This window comes from Callorhinchus milii, unplaced genomic scaffold, assembly GCF_018977255.1.
Source record: "Callorhinchus milii isolate IMCB2004 unplaced genomic scaffold, IMCB_Cmil_1.0 Scaffold15, whole genome shotgun sequence".
Taxonomy (NCBI): domain Eukaryota; kingdom Metazoa; phylum Chordata; class Chondrichthyes; order Chimaeriformes; family Callorhinchidae; genus Callorhinchus; species Callorhinchus milii.
The window spans coordinates 4,288,148-4,304,985 of record NW_024704756.1 but is presented as its reverse complement, the minus strand read 5'-3'; the positions used below and the strand labels follow the sequence as shown (position 1 = coordinate 4,304,985).

Sequence of the window (16,838 nt, the reverse complement as noted above, 5' to 3'; positions counted from 1 at the left end):
GCTGTGGAGTGACGGTAGTCGAATGCGCCGGGCCAATATTGCACATGGCAATGTCTCGTTAAGTAAATTACATATTTTATTGAGATATTGTTTGCCAGGAGACTGGGAGAAATGTCTCGCCAAGGTTAATGTCTCGTCATATTCAATCCCAGTCATTGTACACTAATGGTGCTAAATTTCGTTTTGACCATTGTCCAATACTTTACCACTAACTATTTTGGGCGTCATTCGCCATTACCTGCAGATGTTCTAAGGCAAGCTTGTGGAGAACAAAACCTTCTTGTAGAGCAGAAAGACAAAACTTCAATTGATCTTGATTTTCCATATAAATACAGAAACTTCACAATCCTTCTGGCGTTTGGGGTTTTAAGCAGGAGGTGTTAGAAACGTAACCACAGTGAATCATAGAATCATACAATTTTACAGCAGAGAATGAGGCCATTTGGTGACGGCTCTTTGAAAGAGCTATCCAATTAGTCCCACTCCCCCACTCTTACCCCATAGCCCTGCAAGATTTTCCTTTTTAAGTATCTATCCAATTCCCTTTTGAAAGCTGTTATTGAATCTGCTTTCACCATCTGGATGTGGGTGGGATACATGGAAATCTCAGCTTGATTTGGAGACTACTAAGCATACGTATATACATACGTATATGTCTCTCCTCTCTCTCGCTCACTCCCTCTCGCCTCTTTCCCTCTGTCTCCCCTTCCCCTTCTCTCTTCCCTTCTTCTCTCTTCCCGACTCTCTCTCTGTCTCTGATGGGTTTCCGCATGTATCAGGCTGTGATGTACTGGTAATGATAATAATAATAATCCTTGCATTTGATATAGCGCCTTATCATGTCATTGAGACATCTCAAAGCACTTCACAGAATATATTGTAAAGTGAATTGACTGTATATTTTGTGGGCGATGCTGATCTCTCTCTCTGTCTCTGTCTCTGATGGGTTCCCACTTCCATGTGAGACAGCAGGTTCACACTGAAGAAGAGAAGGTTCAGGGGTGATATGATTACTCGTTGCAAGTGAGAGGAACTCGGTTTGATTCCTGAGCAGGGCGAAACGTTCGGCAAGTTTCCTTACTCCATGCACATACCTCTGTTTCCTTAGCAGTAAGTAGGAACCCACTTGTTAGTTGATTGGCAGATCTCTTTTCCGGTAATAATAATTCCTTCAAAAAAAATGTGGTCACTCAGTCCATGACTGTGTGTGGGACGCTGCTGTTCACAATTCGCTGCAGCGTTTTGCCCACAAAATATACAGTCAATTCACTGTATAGTATATTCGGTGAAGCGCTTTGAAATGCAAGGATTATTATCCTTTCAGGCAGTCCATTCCAGGCCGTAACAACTCTGGGTAAAAAAAATGTCTCTTTGTTTCCCCTCTGGTTCTTTTGACAATTATCATAAAACTGTGTCCTCCAGCTATTGACCCACCCTCCAAAGGAAACAATTTCTCCTTATCTACTCTATCAAAACTCCTCAGAATTTTGAATCTCCCTTCAACCTTCTCTGCTCTAAGGAGAATAATCCCAGCCTCTCTAGTCTCTCCCCACAACTGAAGTTCCTCATCACTGGTATCAGTGTCAGAAAAGTCACCCCAGGGATATCTGGCTTGTGGTGGGCAAGTGTTCATAGCATGAACGCTTTTTAATTCTTTGATGTCAGCGCTTCCTATCATTGTGAAGCAGAATTCACCAAGTATTGGATTGTTCATCCACTAATAGGGAACGTGAGCTGAGATTAGACCTTCATGAGACAGGTTGGTTTTACTCTACCAATGATGTGTTGTTAATAGTTAAAAGTGCACTGATTATTATAATAATAATAATCCTTGCATTTGATATAGTTCTTTTCATGTCTTTTAGACGTCTCAAAGAGCTTCACAGAATATGCTGTAAAGTGAATTGACTGTATATTTGTGAGTGAAATGCGGCAGCCAATTGCGCACAGAAATGTCCCACAAACAGTCGTGGATTGAAATGACCAATTTATTATTATGTTTTTTTGAGGGATTATTATTAGGCGTGTGGAGTAAGGAAACTTGCCCAAGGTTTCACCCTGCTGGGAGTCAAACCCAGGTCTCTCCTGAGCTACAGGATTCCACTGATTGATGTATTACACTGACAACAACAATAACAATATTTCATTTATAGAGCGCCTTTCACGTCAGGACCCGTGGAGAGAGTCACGTAGTCCAGCCTAAGGGTGATAAAGGCGTGGATCAGTGTTTCAGCAGCCTGATGGGTGAGACGGGAAATGCTTTGTGAGTGAGCACTGACTTTTCACCTTGGAATCTAGGTCTGCATTTCTCTCTGCCTTGCTTCAGAGAATTGCAAAGCGTACCACTGCTATGTTGCCCCACAGGTTATGTTGTATTCTGGCCCATCGAGTATCAATAGCTGATAGGTATGAACAATGTAATCACATAGGATAAGGATCTTAGCATGACTTCAATGGAACAGATGAAACAATGAGGAACGTAATCTGGTCAATTGCATCAACAGAAAGAGCAAATATGTTGACACCCGAGTTTCCAAATAATCCTATGTGACGTGTCCGAACTGTCAGGTACCAAATGATGTCTCTGTCTGTAGAGTAGAGTTAGACCAGGGCGTGGGTATTATTGGATTGTTGTCCTTCAGATGACTATCTGCCTATGATCCTGTTTGCCTGTGGATGTTAAAGATTCCATGGCACTCTTTGAAAAGAGAGGGAATTTTTCACGGGTCCTGGACAACAATGCCCCAAATAAAGTTGGTCACTCACTCCATTAGCTCTGTGAGACATTGCTGTGTATAGAATTGTCTGCTGGATTTGCCTATGAAACACCCAGTCACGACATTTCACAGTATATCTGGTGAAATGCTTTGAGATGTCCTCCTGGCACGAAAGACACAATATCAAATACAAAATGTATTTATTTTATTCAGAGCCACTGAAGATCTTTCCTTAGGTTTCTCCTCTATTGAGGTATTAGATGTTTGTGAGTAATGTTCCTCCTCCATCGTACATAGGTTTCACTGGGTTGACTGGAGTTTGTGACTGGACTATTGTTTGGGTGCCTGGTGAAACCTATCACTATGCTTTAAGGCATCAACATAGGAGTTTCTCTGTGCCTGGAATAGATTATGCATTTCCCTGGAGGGACACTCCTTGTTTATCAAATTACCTTTTACGAGGTGAGCAGCCAAGTCTAATGTTCTTCTGGAATTCTGGAACTCTCTTCCTCAATCCCTCTGCCTTTCTCCCTCCCTCCCCACCTTCAAATCCCGCCTAAGATCTTTCCTTTTGATCTTGCTCCCCCCTCTCTCTCCCCCCCCGGCTTGTTGTCAGACTCCGCCACTGTGAAGCGCTCTGGGAGGCTAACCTGTGTGAAGGGCGCTATATGAATGCAAGTTGATGTTGTTGCAAGGAGTGATATTTTTTCACAAATGACAGACTGACATACCGGTCCATGTGAAATGCGTTCAGTAGATTTAAAAAATATATAGATTTATCGTCCTGCATTTGATATAGCGCCTTATCACGTTGTTGAGACGTCTCAAAGGGATTCACGGAATATATTGTGAATTGATTGATTGACTGCATATTTTGCAGGCAAAAATGCGGCAGTCAGTTGCGTATAGAGCAACACTCCCCCTTGCTAAGCCAGTCCGGAACCTTGGGGTCTTGTTTGACCCTCAACTATCCTTTCTGCCCCACATCTACTTCAAGACACCTCTGCCTTCCCCACCTCCGCAACGTTGCCCGGCTCCGACACTGTCTCATACCGCAGGCCGCCAAAACCCTCATTCATGCCTTCATTACATCGAGGCTCGACTATGCAAACTCACTGCTTGTCGGTCTCCCCAACTCCTCCCACCACAGGCTGCAGATCATCCAGAACTCTGCAGCCCATGTCCTCTCCCGCACCAAACTCCGTGACCCCATCTCCCCCAACCTCACCCAACTCCACTGGCTTCCCATCACACAGAAGATCCTGGTCCTCACCTTCAAAGACCTCCACAGTCTTGCTCCCCCCCCCACCTCCCCGACCTCCTAACCCCCTACCACCCTGTTCGCTCCCTCTGCTCAGCGGGCTCTGGCCTGCTTCACGCCCCCCCTCCTTGCTTGCCCCACTATTGGTGGGCGGACCTTCCGCCACTCTGCCCCCACCCTCTGGAACTCCATCCCGCAGTCCCTCCATCTCACCCCCTCCCTCTCCACCTTCAAGACCCTCCTCTTCGACCGTGATTTTGATCTCCCTGCTTCCCCCCCTTGCCCTCCACCCTCCTCCACCCCGACCCCCAGCTCGGGTCCGTAACTCTATCTGTCCAGCGCCTTGGGACATCCTCCCGACGTGAAAGGCGCTTTACAAATATAATTTTGTTGTTGTTGTTATTGCCCCACAAACAGTCGTGAATTGAGTGACCGCATGTTTAAATTTTTGGGGGGTGGGGAGGGGGTAATTATTCCCTCATTAAAATGGCCACATGTGCCTCTAACAAGGGGGGTTTAAACCAAAATGAGCAACTCCCCCCCCCCCCCACCCCGTTGTGACTGACTCAGGCTTCGGATGGCAAGTCCAACAGCAAAATAATACAGCTATGGGATGCCGGAGTCTGCACTGCTGGTGCCCCCTAGTGGAGCTCAGAGGTATCGACCCCTGTGTGTGGTTCAACACAATCCCCCAAAAGAAATCAGAACCAAATTTGTTTTTTGGGTGGAGGAGGAAATAAAAGCATCTTTCTGTGACCAGAAGAGGGTGGTGATTGCGTGATTCCTGGTCTGGAGTGTCTCAGGGGGTGTGTCTGGAGTACCTCCCGTTGTTCTTCCAACTCATAACAATAATAAACTTATATGAAGATATAATATGAGATGGAGAATTATCTCTCTCTCTCTCTCTCTCTCCACTTACTCACATCGGGGAAGCGACTTAAGTGCGATCCGCAGATGGAATGAGGGCCAATTAACGGAAAAAAGGGAAATTCCACTAAGTTGAATTATGCAACTGGTCTTTGCTCTGTGATCACGACTTCACATTGGGAGGAGAAAGTGACGTGCGCTCAACCTCTCCTCCAGCCCCCAAAGCTGCTGCATAAATACAGGGATGGCTTTCAGGAGGAGGACAGAGAGAGAAAAAAAGTTCTTCTGAAGATTTCCTTTGGCTCAGGAGCAGCAAAGCCACACTCTCACTTGCTCTGCCAAGATGTTCCTCAAATTGCGGGTAAAGAGTTTTGAGAAACTTTCTCAAAAGTTGGGGAAACTTTTGCTGTGTCTTATTCGTCTGCAATGATCTTTATTTGCGACAAACGCTCTTTATCTTTGTCTTGTGTGTGTTTTTTTTTGAATGTATGTTTTGCAAATGGAATTGTTTTGTTGCCAAAGCCTTAATTTTTTTTCTCTCTCTCTCTCTCTCTTTCTTTCTCTCTCTCTGTTTTGTTTTGTTTTTAGAAATTTCCACCTGGCTTCTCAGCTGGCAAGAGACTGTATCACAACACAGCCAGGCAAGGTAAAACTTCTGTCAGACTTGCTCTTTGGGAAATGCACTGGTTGTTGGATAATAATAATAACAATCATGATAAAAAATAATCCTTGCATTTGATATAGCACCGTCTCGCAGGGTTGAGATGTCTCAACGCGCTTCACAGAATATACTGTCAAGTGAATCGACTGTATTTTGTGGGCGAAACACAGCAGCCAATGTCCCGCAAACAGCTGTGCGTGCGGAGGGAAAGGAAAAGTGCAAAGCCTGAACGTTTAGCTGTTGTGTACATTGAGTCTGCTTTAGATCTTTATTGGTCGGATGCAACATAGAATGGTTCATTGAAATCCTAGTAGGTTCGCTTTTCAACAATTCTGTTTTGAATGATTTACATTTGAAATCTCTAAAATGGGTTAATTCCCAGCCAATCTGGGGAGCATATAACATGATTCCTCCTGTTACTTCATAACTTTTTAGCACAAATCCTTGCATTTGATATAGTGCGAATCACAACATTGTGACATGATAAGGCTATGAGTCTCAAAGCACTTCACAGAATATATGTGACAGAATATAAAGTGAATTGACTGTATATTTTGTGGATGAAACAAGAAATACAACGCAAGTCCAGTTAGGACCCATACACTAGTGGAGTTACCTGACCCTATCTTTTGGATAGAAACATTAATTCATGTGAAAAATCATGTAACATTAAAGCCTCTTATTTTGGTGTGTCCTTATAGAAATTTCAATCTCACACAGTGCTGGCGATTCCAAAAGAGAGTAAATATAGTAAATAAATTAAAATAACAGTATTAGGAGAAATCTATTTGCAGATGATTCCATGTTTGCTGCCAAGAATGCGAAACAAGATATATTTAATTGGTTCAAAGGTATTTTTTGTCTGTGTAAATGAAACTTATTCTTTTAACTCCTTGTCTCCCCGCAGTGTTCGAGAGTCCGAATGTGAAGGAGAGCGTGACGGAGAGTTTTGGCTCGTTCATATCTCAAGTGCAAACCAACCATCTCACAGACACAGTCCTACATAGGAGCAAGCGGATGATCCTTGATAACATTGGAGTCGGACTGCTGGGAAGCACCACCCAAGTCTTTAACATTGGCCTGAATTACTGCCAGGTAACGCGGAGAAAGAAAGCGCATGAAAACTTTAACACTTTAAATGTGACCACTCTAGGGCCATCAACGTTTCTTTGTGAATGCAATCAGTAAAACATTCACTGCTAAAACATTCAGCCACTATGTCCTGGAACTATCTCCGTCCGTCCCTCCCTCCCTCCCTCCCTCAATCCTTCTGCCTCGGGAACCACCTTCCCCATTTTCAGATCACGTCCCAAAACCTTCCTCTTTGACTTCCTCCCCACCCAGCTTGGCATCAGACTCCTCCAATGTTAAATGCTCCGAGATGCTACTCTGCATGAATCACGGCTAATAATCCCCATAAAAATCACGCATCTGTGGAACACACTGTATTATGCGCTAATTAAATGCAAGTTATGGTTGATGTTCACTGTTCTATAACGAGACAGGGGTGAGGTGGGCTTATGACCACTGTAATGTTTGTGTCATTTGAACACAGCAGGCTCTTGTCTGGAGCAGATTTCCTCAAAACATTCCCAGGAACATCGTGAATCATTGCCTGACCTAAGCCAATGTCGTGGCACCCATCCACGTTAGTGCGGCTCATACCAATTCCAATTCAGATTCCCGGCAGGGCGAAACCTTGGGCAATTTTCCTTACTCCACACTCCTAATAATAATCCCTCCAAAACCAAAAACAATAATAAATTGGTCATTTTCAATCTACGACTGTTTGTGGGACATTGCTGTGTGCAATTGGCTGCCGCGTTCGCCCACAAATATACAGTCAATTCACTTTACAGTGTGTTCTGTGAAGCGCTTTGGGACGCTCTCCCGACGTGAAAAGCGCTATAAAAAAATCCAAGGATTATTATTATATTATTATAATTCCCGCCTATTCTGAAACTATTTTGTCGTCAACAGAAAATGTTTGCACAAGATCCAGTCAGCTCTGTGTATGGTCGGCAAGGCTTGAAACTCTCTCCGGCAATGGCTGCCTTCGTCAATGGAATTGCGGTGAGACATCTTATCATTATATATTATATATAGAGTGACTTTTCGGCTTGACCTTTGTTTGCTTAAAATAGTGAGGGGGGGGCAACATTTTTTAAAATTATCGGAAGTATTTAGACTACATGTTGGGGGGAGGGAATTTAAATTACAGTGGTCATCCTTAAATTGATGAATACATCTGCAGAGCATCAGATTTCTAACAATTAGAATCCAGTGAGGCACCTTATATCTTATCTTCATAGTCACACCACGTGAACTATTAAGATAAAATTACTTATCTCCCACTGAACAGAGGCAATCATATCTTGGAGCCCAGCCCTGCACTCACCAAACAGTGGCACATATTGGTTAATATTTTTGTTATCATATTATGATTAATATTTAACAATCTCTCACTATCACAGAAGTGGACTTACTGTGGAGGAAGTGAGAGAGAGAGATAGAAGGGAGTGAAAGAGAGAAGGGAGAGAAATAGAAAGTTAGAAACTGATTTATAAAGGGAGATAGAGAGTGAAACGAGAAAAAAAACTGAGGCAGGGGAAAGGAAACAAACCACATTTTTACCGCAAGTCCCATCTGCAGCCAAACTAAATTATTTCTAAATGCAATCTTACTTTGTGTAACCTCTCTCTCTTTTTAAATCTGTTTCCAACTTTCTCTCTCTCCCTCTTTACAAATCTGTTTCTAACTTTCTCTCTCTCCTTTTTATAAATCTGTTTCAAACTTTCTCTCTCTCCCTCTTTATAAATCTGTTTCAAACTTTCTCTCTCTCCCTCTTTATAAATCTGTTTCAAACTGTCTCTCTCTTTCCCTCTTTATCAATCTGTTTCTGACTTTCTCTCTCCCTCTTTTCAAATCCATTTCTCTCTCTTTTTCCCTGCACATATTATCTCAATCCTTTAAAAGTCACGATTCTCTTTCCCTTTGTGATGTTCTTGTTGGCAGCCTGGTTGATCTGTCAGATTGCTGGGGGGAGTTAGTCTGAATGTTGCCTTTCTCTCCTGCTCAGGTCCACTCCATGGACTTTGATGACACCTGGCACCCTGCTACCCACCCCTCGGGTGCTGTATTGCCTGCTCTCCTTGCTGCTGCTGAGATGTTGCCCCCAGGCTCCAAGCCCACTGGCCTGGACTTACTGCTCGCCTTCAATGTGGGGATAGAAATCCAGGGCAGACTGATGCGCTTCTCCCGAGAGGCTCACAACATCCCCAAAAGGTGAGATTCTGACACTGCGCTGCTTTGCACAGGTTAATGGTGAACAGGTCAAATGAGCCACATAGATCCCTTCATTTACAATCCTAACATTTGTTTGGATACATGTGTTAAAAGGAAGCTCCTTTTTATTTGCAGTGGAGTACAGGTTAATACTCTTATATCATTCAAACTTTCATGTGGGCTGGATGGTGGACAATAACATGTAGATACAAACGTACAGACAAATTAAGTGATAAAGCTTGAAATAAACGTGGAACCAACTATTCACCCCAGAGAGTATTTTTGCAAAGAAGCAACCACATAATAATCATAATAATCATTGTATTTGGTGTGGCTCATCTCAAAGCGCTTCACAGGATTCACTGTAAAGTGTAATGACTGTGTTCTACAACCCAAAGGTCGAGAAAGTCATTATTAGGAATAAATATTAAAATAGCTGATCGATGGACAATTTGGAAACGTTAGCGAGAGGGTTTTGCTCTCAGGGAAAACAAACAACAAGAAGATTAAAAACATTGCAGAAACAGAAACACATGATGTGTTGAGTTAAATCCCGAATGTGATGAATGGTGAGAAATGAAGGAAACTGAATGACCCGTGAATTGCCATGTTCTGTTTTTGTTTTTAAACAGGTTCCACCCTCCCAGTGTAGTGGGGACGATGGGCAGTGCTGCGGCTGTAGCTAAATTCCTGTCTCTGAACCAGAACCAGTGTATGAACGCTCTGGCCATTGCCGCTTCCCTGTCGGGGGCACCCATGGCCAACGCAGCCACTCAAGCCAAACCCATCCACATCGGCAACGCCACCCGCCTGGGCTTCGAGGCAGCCGTGCTGGCCTCCAATGGCATGGAGGGCAGTGCCAAGATCCTAGACGACATCCCAGGTTGCTTTGGGTTCGGTGCCTTTTATGGCGATTACCAGCCTCAGCCACTGGCCCCGGTGGAGGAGACCCGCTTTCTGCTGGAGGATCAGGATATCGCGTTCAAGCGCTTCCCGGCTCACCTGGGCATGCACTGGGTGGCAGACGCCGCTGCTTCGGTCAGGGAGCTGATGATCACCAATGAGGGCTCCTTCTCCCCCTCCATGATCGACAGGATCATCCTGCGGGTCCCCGCCTCCCGCTACATCAACAGGCAGTTCCCAGAGTCGGAGCACCAAGCCCGGCACTCGTTCCAGTTCAACGCCTGCTCGGCCCTGCTGGACGGGGAAGTGAATGTGGAGTCGTTCAGCGAGAGCCAACGCTGCCGCCCCGAGCTGAGCCAGCTGCTCCACCAAGTGACCGTCCAGCATCCCGACAACAACCCGGCCAACTTCGAGAAGATGTACGGCGAGGTGGTCCTGGTGCTCAGCAACCGGGACGTGCTCAGCGGAAGGTGTGACACTTTTTACGGACACTGGCGGAATCCACTGTCCAGAGAGTCGCTGCTCAGGAAATTCACCAAGAATGCTTCGCACGTGTTGGAGCAGGAGAAGATCGAAGCCATCATTGACACAGTCAAGAACCTTGAAAGAGAGAGGGATAGTTCTAACCTAGGCTCGTTTCTGCAGTGAGAGAATAGACAGGTGTCTTCACCACACTTTTAATGTAGCTAATTAACGCATTGATGGGTGCTTTCCATACTGGGTCTGTGATGTGACACATATGGGATGGCAACTACTTTGGCATCCGCACTGGGTTTTGCATCCTTATTCTATTTTTGTACTTTCAGTAAATATTGTAATTTATTTCTTAAGAATCGATACACAAAGCCTTCATTCTGTGCAGTTATTCAATGCTAAATAACTTCAGCATCAGAATTGATTCAGCCCTCATTTTCTATCACTGCACTTCAGAAGATGAGTGAAGAATTCAACTTACAGTGACTGTGTCAAAGACTAATATTTCAGGTCATTTTTTCCACAGTAAAGCCATGTTAGGGGCAGCATGTGGTAGGAACTAATGATACTAATTTCTGGTATTGAAACATTTTAAATGGGAGTTTTTAGTAATTTTTTTAATATCAAGTTAGCCATTTAGGCTCATCTCATTCAGTCGATCACACTGTATAAATAATAATTATTGCTGTTATGATTCATTTATTATTTAAGATGTATTTTCAATGTTTGGGTTTTTTTGTGAAATATCAATTGTACTGTATAATTTAACTTCTATTTTGGCTTCTGTTGACTATATTCCATTGAATACTCTTCTACCTATGTACACAGATATGAAATGTGTGTAATACCTGTTTAACCTATTTTGCCCACAAAATACAGTCATACCACTCTACAGTGTATCCTGAGAAGCACTTGATCTGGTGCTATAGCAAGTATTTTATTTGAAAAGATTGAAGTGTATTTTAGAAATGTAGTCTCCGAAGGCCAAAAAATAAAGAGCCAAACTTAACACATTGAAATTTATTGTCAATTTTAATAATAAAAATAAACTATTCTTATCAAAAAAATGTGGACTTATTCAGATTTTTACAAATATATCTTTGCTTGTAAACATTTGTCTTGAACATATGGTGCTGACATTATCAAATACTTTGGAAGGCTTTCACCAGCAACCACAATTGATGTAAAGTTTGATGGAACATGTTACAGGCATTAACTTGTCTTAAGGGTTTACAATCACACACAAATTAATTTCATCTCAACCACAAAATACAGTTTAGAAACACACCAAGCTTTGTTATTTCACACTATAATACAATTTGCATTTATACATCACCTTCTACATTGGGAAGACATCTGAAAGCCCTTGACACTGCTGATTGGGTATTGAGCTGGGAGTGGAGCCCTGGTGAGGGGTAAAATTATTTATTAAGATTTATTAAACTATAATTTATTATGATTTATTAAGCACAGTTAAAGTACGTCCTGAGAGGGACCTTGAACGAAGGGAGAGAGTGTACAAGCTGGAGGGACTCTGGGATGGAGTTCCAAAGAGGGGAGGGCAGAATGGCTGAACTCTGTAAAGTCAGCTCAAGAGATTTGTCCAGATCTCATCAATAAATTCATTCCAAATTCCATTTCTTGTCCACATTCAACTTCTGGTCCATGTGAACATGTACACAATTGAATTTGCTCTTTGCTATCCTCTCCGGAACTTTTTCTCCAGTAATATTTATCCATTTTCTATCCTCTCCACCTTTTCTCAAGGCATGCAACTCCCTGTTCTTTGTACTAGGAACCAGACTCTGATTTAGCTCCTTGACTGCGAGTGCGATAGGCTATTTAATGTCTCGTGTGACCGTATGCACAGAAGTAAAACAGGGATTTTCATGTGAGAGGAAAAGGGGTGAAAAATGACGGGAACAAATTATAGAAACAAATTGTAATGAATTCCATAGTAGCTGAGAAGTTGCGCCTGTGTCGTTTTACCAAAGAAATACATAGAATAGCCTCAAGATTGCAGTTTACTTTAAGAGTGATATTTTCTACTTGAGTGATTCATATTTTCTCACCTTTCCAATTCTATTCATCTCAAGCCCTAGAAGTATGTAAGGTTTGACCAGGTTGTAACCAAAAAATTACCAGATCATTCTTCTTATCAACTCCATTTCATGGTTGTTTGTGAGATATTGCTGTTTGTAAAATGGCTGCTGCACTTGCTTACAAATAGTCATTATACTTTGCAGTAATAGCTGCGAAGCACTTTGAGTCAGATGTAGGGGAAGTTCGGGCTTCTACTCCACCTTGGTGGTTTGAGACATTCTACCTCAATGAAAGGCAAATTATTATTCAACAGCGATTACTCACTACAATAGATGGCACATCTTCCTTAATTATACCCTTGAAGTGTGAATGTTTGTTACATACAAAAGCAGATACAGTAGAAACAGAGCGTTATAACACAGGTTATTATGCTATGTGCTTCCTCTTTGAAAGAGGAATCCCTTAATTTCCATTTACCTGCTTTTTCTCCCATAATTCTGCAAATGACTCCTCTGTCTAGTTCCCTAATTAATAAAGCTCTGGACTCAACCACTGCTCCCAGCAGGACATCCACACTCTCAGTAAAAAAATCTCAAGGCGCCCCCTTTTGGTACAAATAATTTCTCTTTCAACTGTCAAAACTCTTAATTTTAAACTTGTGTAAATCTCCCCTCGACCTACTCTGTTCTAGCAAAAATAGGTCTAGTTGGTATGGTTTCTGCGCATAGCTTCAATCAATCATTCCTGATATTATCCTAGTAAATCTGCTCTGTATCCTTTCTAATGGCTTCCTAAAGAATGGTAAGCAAAAGTGACACATGTAAACATAAACCCTCTAAACCTCCTTTTCATGACTTTAAATGATTGAACCAACACATTCCAAAGTGCAAACCTCTTTGTTCAATAATGCAAGAACTAGAATCACCCTGGCTAGAAGTCTCCAAAGCCTCTTATTTTTAGGTCTTACATTAAGTTATGTTTTAGGTTTTAGCTGCCAGAACTGATTTACGTGGCCTGCGGATATGGAGTCCTGTCGAGTATTGATTAGAGCACTCGCCTCACAAGCGAGAGGACCCAGGTTTGTTTCCCGGGCGGGGAGAAATTTTAGGCAAGTTTCCTTACTCAACACACCTGTTGACCTAGCAGTAAGTAGGAACTGGTTGTCGATTGGTGGTTCGCTTTTCCATGGGTAATAATCCCTTAAAAGAATTATAATAATTTGGTCACTCAATCCACAAGTGTTTAGGAACTATTTGTGCTATTGTGCTCTGCTGTGCGCAATTAGCTGCCACGTTTCGCCCACAAAATAGTCAATTCACTTTATAATATATTTTATTTGAGACGTCTCAACGACATGATAAGGCACTATATCAAATGCAAGGATTATTATTGTGAACTTCAGCACAAAAATAAAATTGTCAAATCCAATATTACAACAAACCTTTTTTTAAATGAACTACCATATTAATTCTAACTAGCAGAGATCAACTAGCTACCAGTTCAACATACAGTGAATATCTGATGTACAGTGTAAAAGGCAATGTAAAACGCAACAGAGCAGGCATGCATTAATAGCCACTATAACAGCTAATTCAAGTTCAAGAACTATTATTTTTAATCAAAACCTCAAAGATTGTGGCACAAATATATGGAACCCTTTCCAGACAAATGGCAAGTTTCAGTCACATCTGCCATGTACATTGAGGGGGCTGCTGCTCCCCCCATGCCCTCCACCCTCCTCGATCCTGACACCCAGCTCAGGTCCGAAACTCTGTCCGTCCAGTGCCTGGGGACATCCCCCCAACATGAAGGGCGTTCTACAAATGTAATTTTGTTGTTGTCTCCTCTACAGTAGATTGATAATTCTACCAGTCAGATGAGGAAATGTTGTTTTGTACATTTGGGTGGCGGATACTCTTAAGCAGAGTGATGGGTTTCAAAGCCAAGTTACTGAGTTTGATATATGTACAGAAATTTTCCTTTTGCTGGAATGGAGTGTGTACTCTCTCTTAGGGTCCGACCCTGCTCACCCAATTATGGAAATGATTAGGAAATTAGGCCAGGTTGCAAAGAAAACTGTTTGGGGACCCCAGAGCATGTGTTGTGGTAGCGCTGGAGTTTAACCAGCTAAAACTGTCATTGTGAACACTGTCTGCCAAATTTTCCACTGCCTGTTTCAGCTTGAACCTCCTACCCATTAGGACCTTGTAGGGTTAAAATGTGCTGAGTGGTAAAACTTCCTCACTCCCAATGTGTGTCCTGCTGATGGGATAGGCTGAGTCTGGAACCACCCTACTGAGACTGGCACAGAGAATCAAATTCAGTTCTGATACTCCATTGTCAGGCATATCCCCATGGGTTTAATTTAACCACAAAGAGGCCCTGCTGACCAGTTGAGAAATTCCAATGGCTTAAGTTTGGGACAGAAGTATGTGCCGGCATGGCACTTGTACCAAATAAAAGCCTGAAACAACCAATAGACATCTAGCCTTTTTTCAGATACCAATGTAAAATTTTCCAGGATTAGAATTTAAACAGCGAAATTACACATAGCCCAATTCTTAGGCATTATTTAAGGGAAGTCTTATGCTTGTCACTTCAACTCTCCCTCCCACTCTGACCTCTCCATCCATGGTCTCCTACGTTGATCCAATGAGCCACAGCGCAAGCTCAAGGACAGCACCTCATTTATCTCATTTATTTTGGAGGGATTATTTGTTTACCACACACGTAAAAAAAATCTTAACTCTTGTGTTTGCTGTTTGAGACATTTTAAACAGTGGATTTTTAGGCACTAATTATGAAATCTTCAGAAAGAAATACAGAAAGAACTTCACTGGTTGAATTAGTTTTCAAAAAATAAGATGTTTTCAATAGTCAAAAACAATATTTAGATATAATCATGCCAGAGCACATTCAATGTGTTAATAAAGACTATAATTATATATTTATTAACTCTATAATTCAACATGTAGAAATCAAAGCTTCAAAGTGTTTGGCATTGATCCAACCGAGACTAGAAAAATGAAAAGTTTCAGTCTCCTCTGCCAAGATTGAGATTGAATTTCTTCTATGGTGTATTGATGTCACTTAACTTTTAACAAACGATATGTGGCAGGTGATTGATGTATCCTCTGTACTAAATGCTAATCTGAGACAACTAATGCAACCCTTCCTTTAATGAATTTATAAAGTAAGCCTTATGGTTAGGGCATAAGAAGATTGATTTCTAACTTTTCATTGCTTTAATGTGATCTTTTTTTTCAGGCTTGGGATTTTGCCCCAAGTTTAGGCACTCGTGTGGCTTAGCAGAGTGTGAAGCAACACAACTCTCTTGTGTTGGCTCTTTGAGATATTTTAAGCAGTGGGATTCCTAAATATTAGTTGGGTATAAACATTTGCTTCTCCAAAACCTTAAGTACTCGATATGCATCTCAACAACTCAGCAGTCAACCAACTGTCCAGATACATACCACATACATGATACATACTTAACGTTAGGGGAGAAGTATTAAAACTCGGGCAAAAGTTTAAAAATCTGTTTTGTTTCACTTTGCAAGTTCTAGGTGTGTAAGTGTTGCCTAAACTTGATAGCTTTTAAAATTTTGAGAAAGCTTGCAAAAGTTGAAGACATATAAAAATGGCCACCTTGGAATGAATGTAGATGTTAAAGTGGGAATTAACATTTTATTATGTGAGACAGTAATTTGTTGGACAAATTTGTCCAGGGAAAAGTTAAAGTAGCTAAATTAGGATCACAAAGTAAACAAGTAATGAATTTTGAAAAGGCTTCTTTTCTCATTAGTTAAAGGACTGAAAAAACCGAGTGAATGTATAATAGAAACAGGGGGGCAAATCCACCTGGATTCAAACTGAACACTACAACTTGCACTTATATAGCGCCCTCCATGCAGGATAGCGTCTCAGAGCACTTAACAATCAAACAATCAAAAAGAAAGGCATCATTCAGACCTTCCTCAGACTACTTACACGTAAATGAGTACAAATAATGTTTTGAGAAACGTTATTAAATAAAACCGAAATCCCTGAGAAAGATGTTTCTAATTAAAGAAAACTAACTGCACTATGCATCTTAGGCAAAACCTGAAATTTGTACTGTAATTTGTACTGTAATAATCAGTCTAGCAAACAAAATTTCAGCTCTAAGATAATGATAATTTGATAAATTAGGTTGACAAGGGATCATACAAAAATGTTAACAAGGTTGCTGTTAATTTGATTTTGTTATATCTGAGAAATACTGTAATATGTCCTCTACAGTGAAGTTCATTGTTATACCAGAGCCAGGATAACACCGTGCTATCATATCTTCAAACTCCTTGTACTGCCGAACAAACTCTCCCTGCATTGTACGCCACACCACCTGCAAATAACAAGACATGTATGTAAGATATTCTGGAGGATTGATAGGCATTACCAGAAAAAAATTCTCTCAAGGATTCAAACTGCAACCAACGATCCATGAACACCTCAAACTAAGCTCTTATTTCACTAGGTCAGGAACACTGAACACTTAGGCTAATTTCAAAAAATTAAAATAATGGATTGAGAGAATAGCACCTGGCACACAAACTAACATTCCTACAATAATAAAGTTGCTTACTTT

General features: G+C 41.7%; 2 protein-coding genes across 2 annotated transcripts in view; one reads left to right on the top strand and one right to left on the bottom strand.

The window, feature by feature from the left end:
• The first annotated feature begins 5,089 nt into the window (after positions 1–5,089).
• irg1l (immunoresponsive gene 1, like) lies at positions 5,090–11,235 on the top strand. The gene is made up of 6 exons (XM_007891553.2): positions 5,090–5,206; positions 5,434–5,491; positions 6,414–6,601; positions 7,487–7,579; positions 8,586–8,791; positions 9,424–11,235. Exons 1-6 carry the CDS (start codon positions 5,189–5,191, stop codon positions 10,340–10,342), a joined length of 1,482 nt encoding a protein of 493 aa, XP_007889744.1. The 5' UTR covers positions 5,090–5,188; the 3' UTR covers positions 10,343–11,235.
• A 2,298-nt stretch (positions 11,236–13,533) lies between these two features.
• The window catches only part of LOC103177406 (exocyst complex component 1), a 35,569-nt gene continuing 32,264 nt past the window's right edge, over positions 13,534–16,838 (bottom strand). The window contains exon 18 of the mRNA XM_007891540.2: positions 13,534–16,595. Coding sequence (XP_007889731.1) covers positions 16,443–16,595 — 153 coding nt within the window. The 3' untranslated portion in view covers positions 13,534–16,442. The remainder of the gene's footprint in view (positions 16,596–16,838) is intronic.

Bases quoted from the DNA above. Each gene is read 5' to 3' on its own strand.
- irg1l (XM_007891553.2), top strand. The intron at 5,492-6,413 runs GTAAAACTTCTG...GTCTCCCCGCAG, and splicing joins TCACAACACAGCCAGGCAAG to TGTTCGAGAGTCCGAATGTG. The intron at 8,792-9,423 runs GTGAGATTCTGA...GTTTTTAAACAG, and splicing joins GCTCACAACATCCCCAAAAG to GTTCCACCCTCCCAGTGTAG.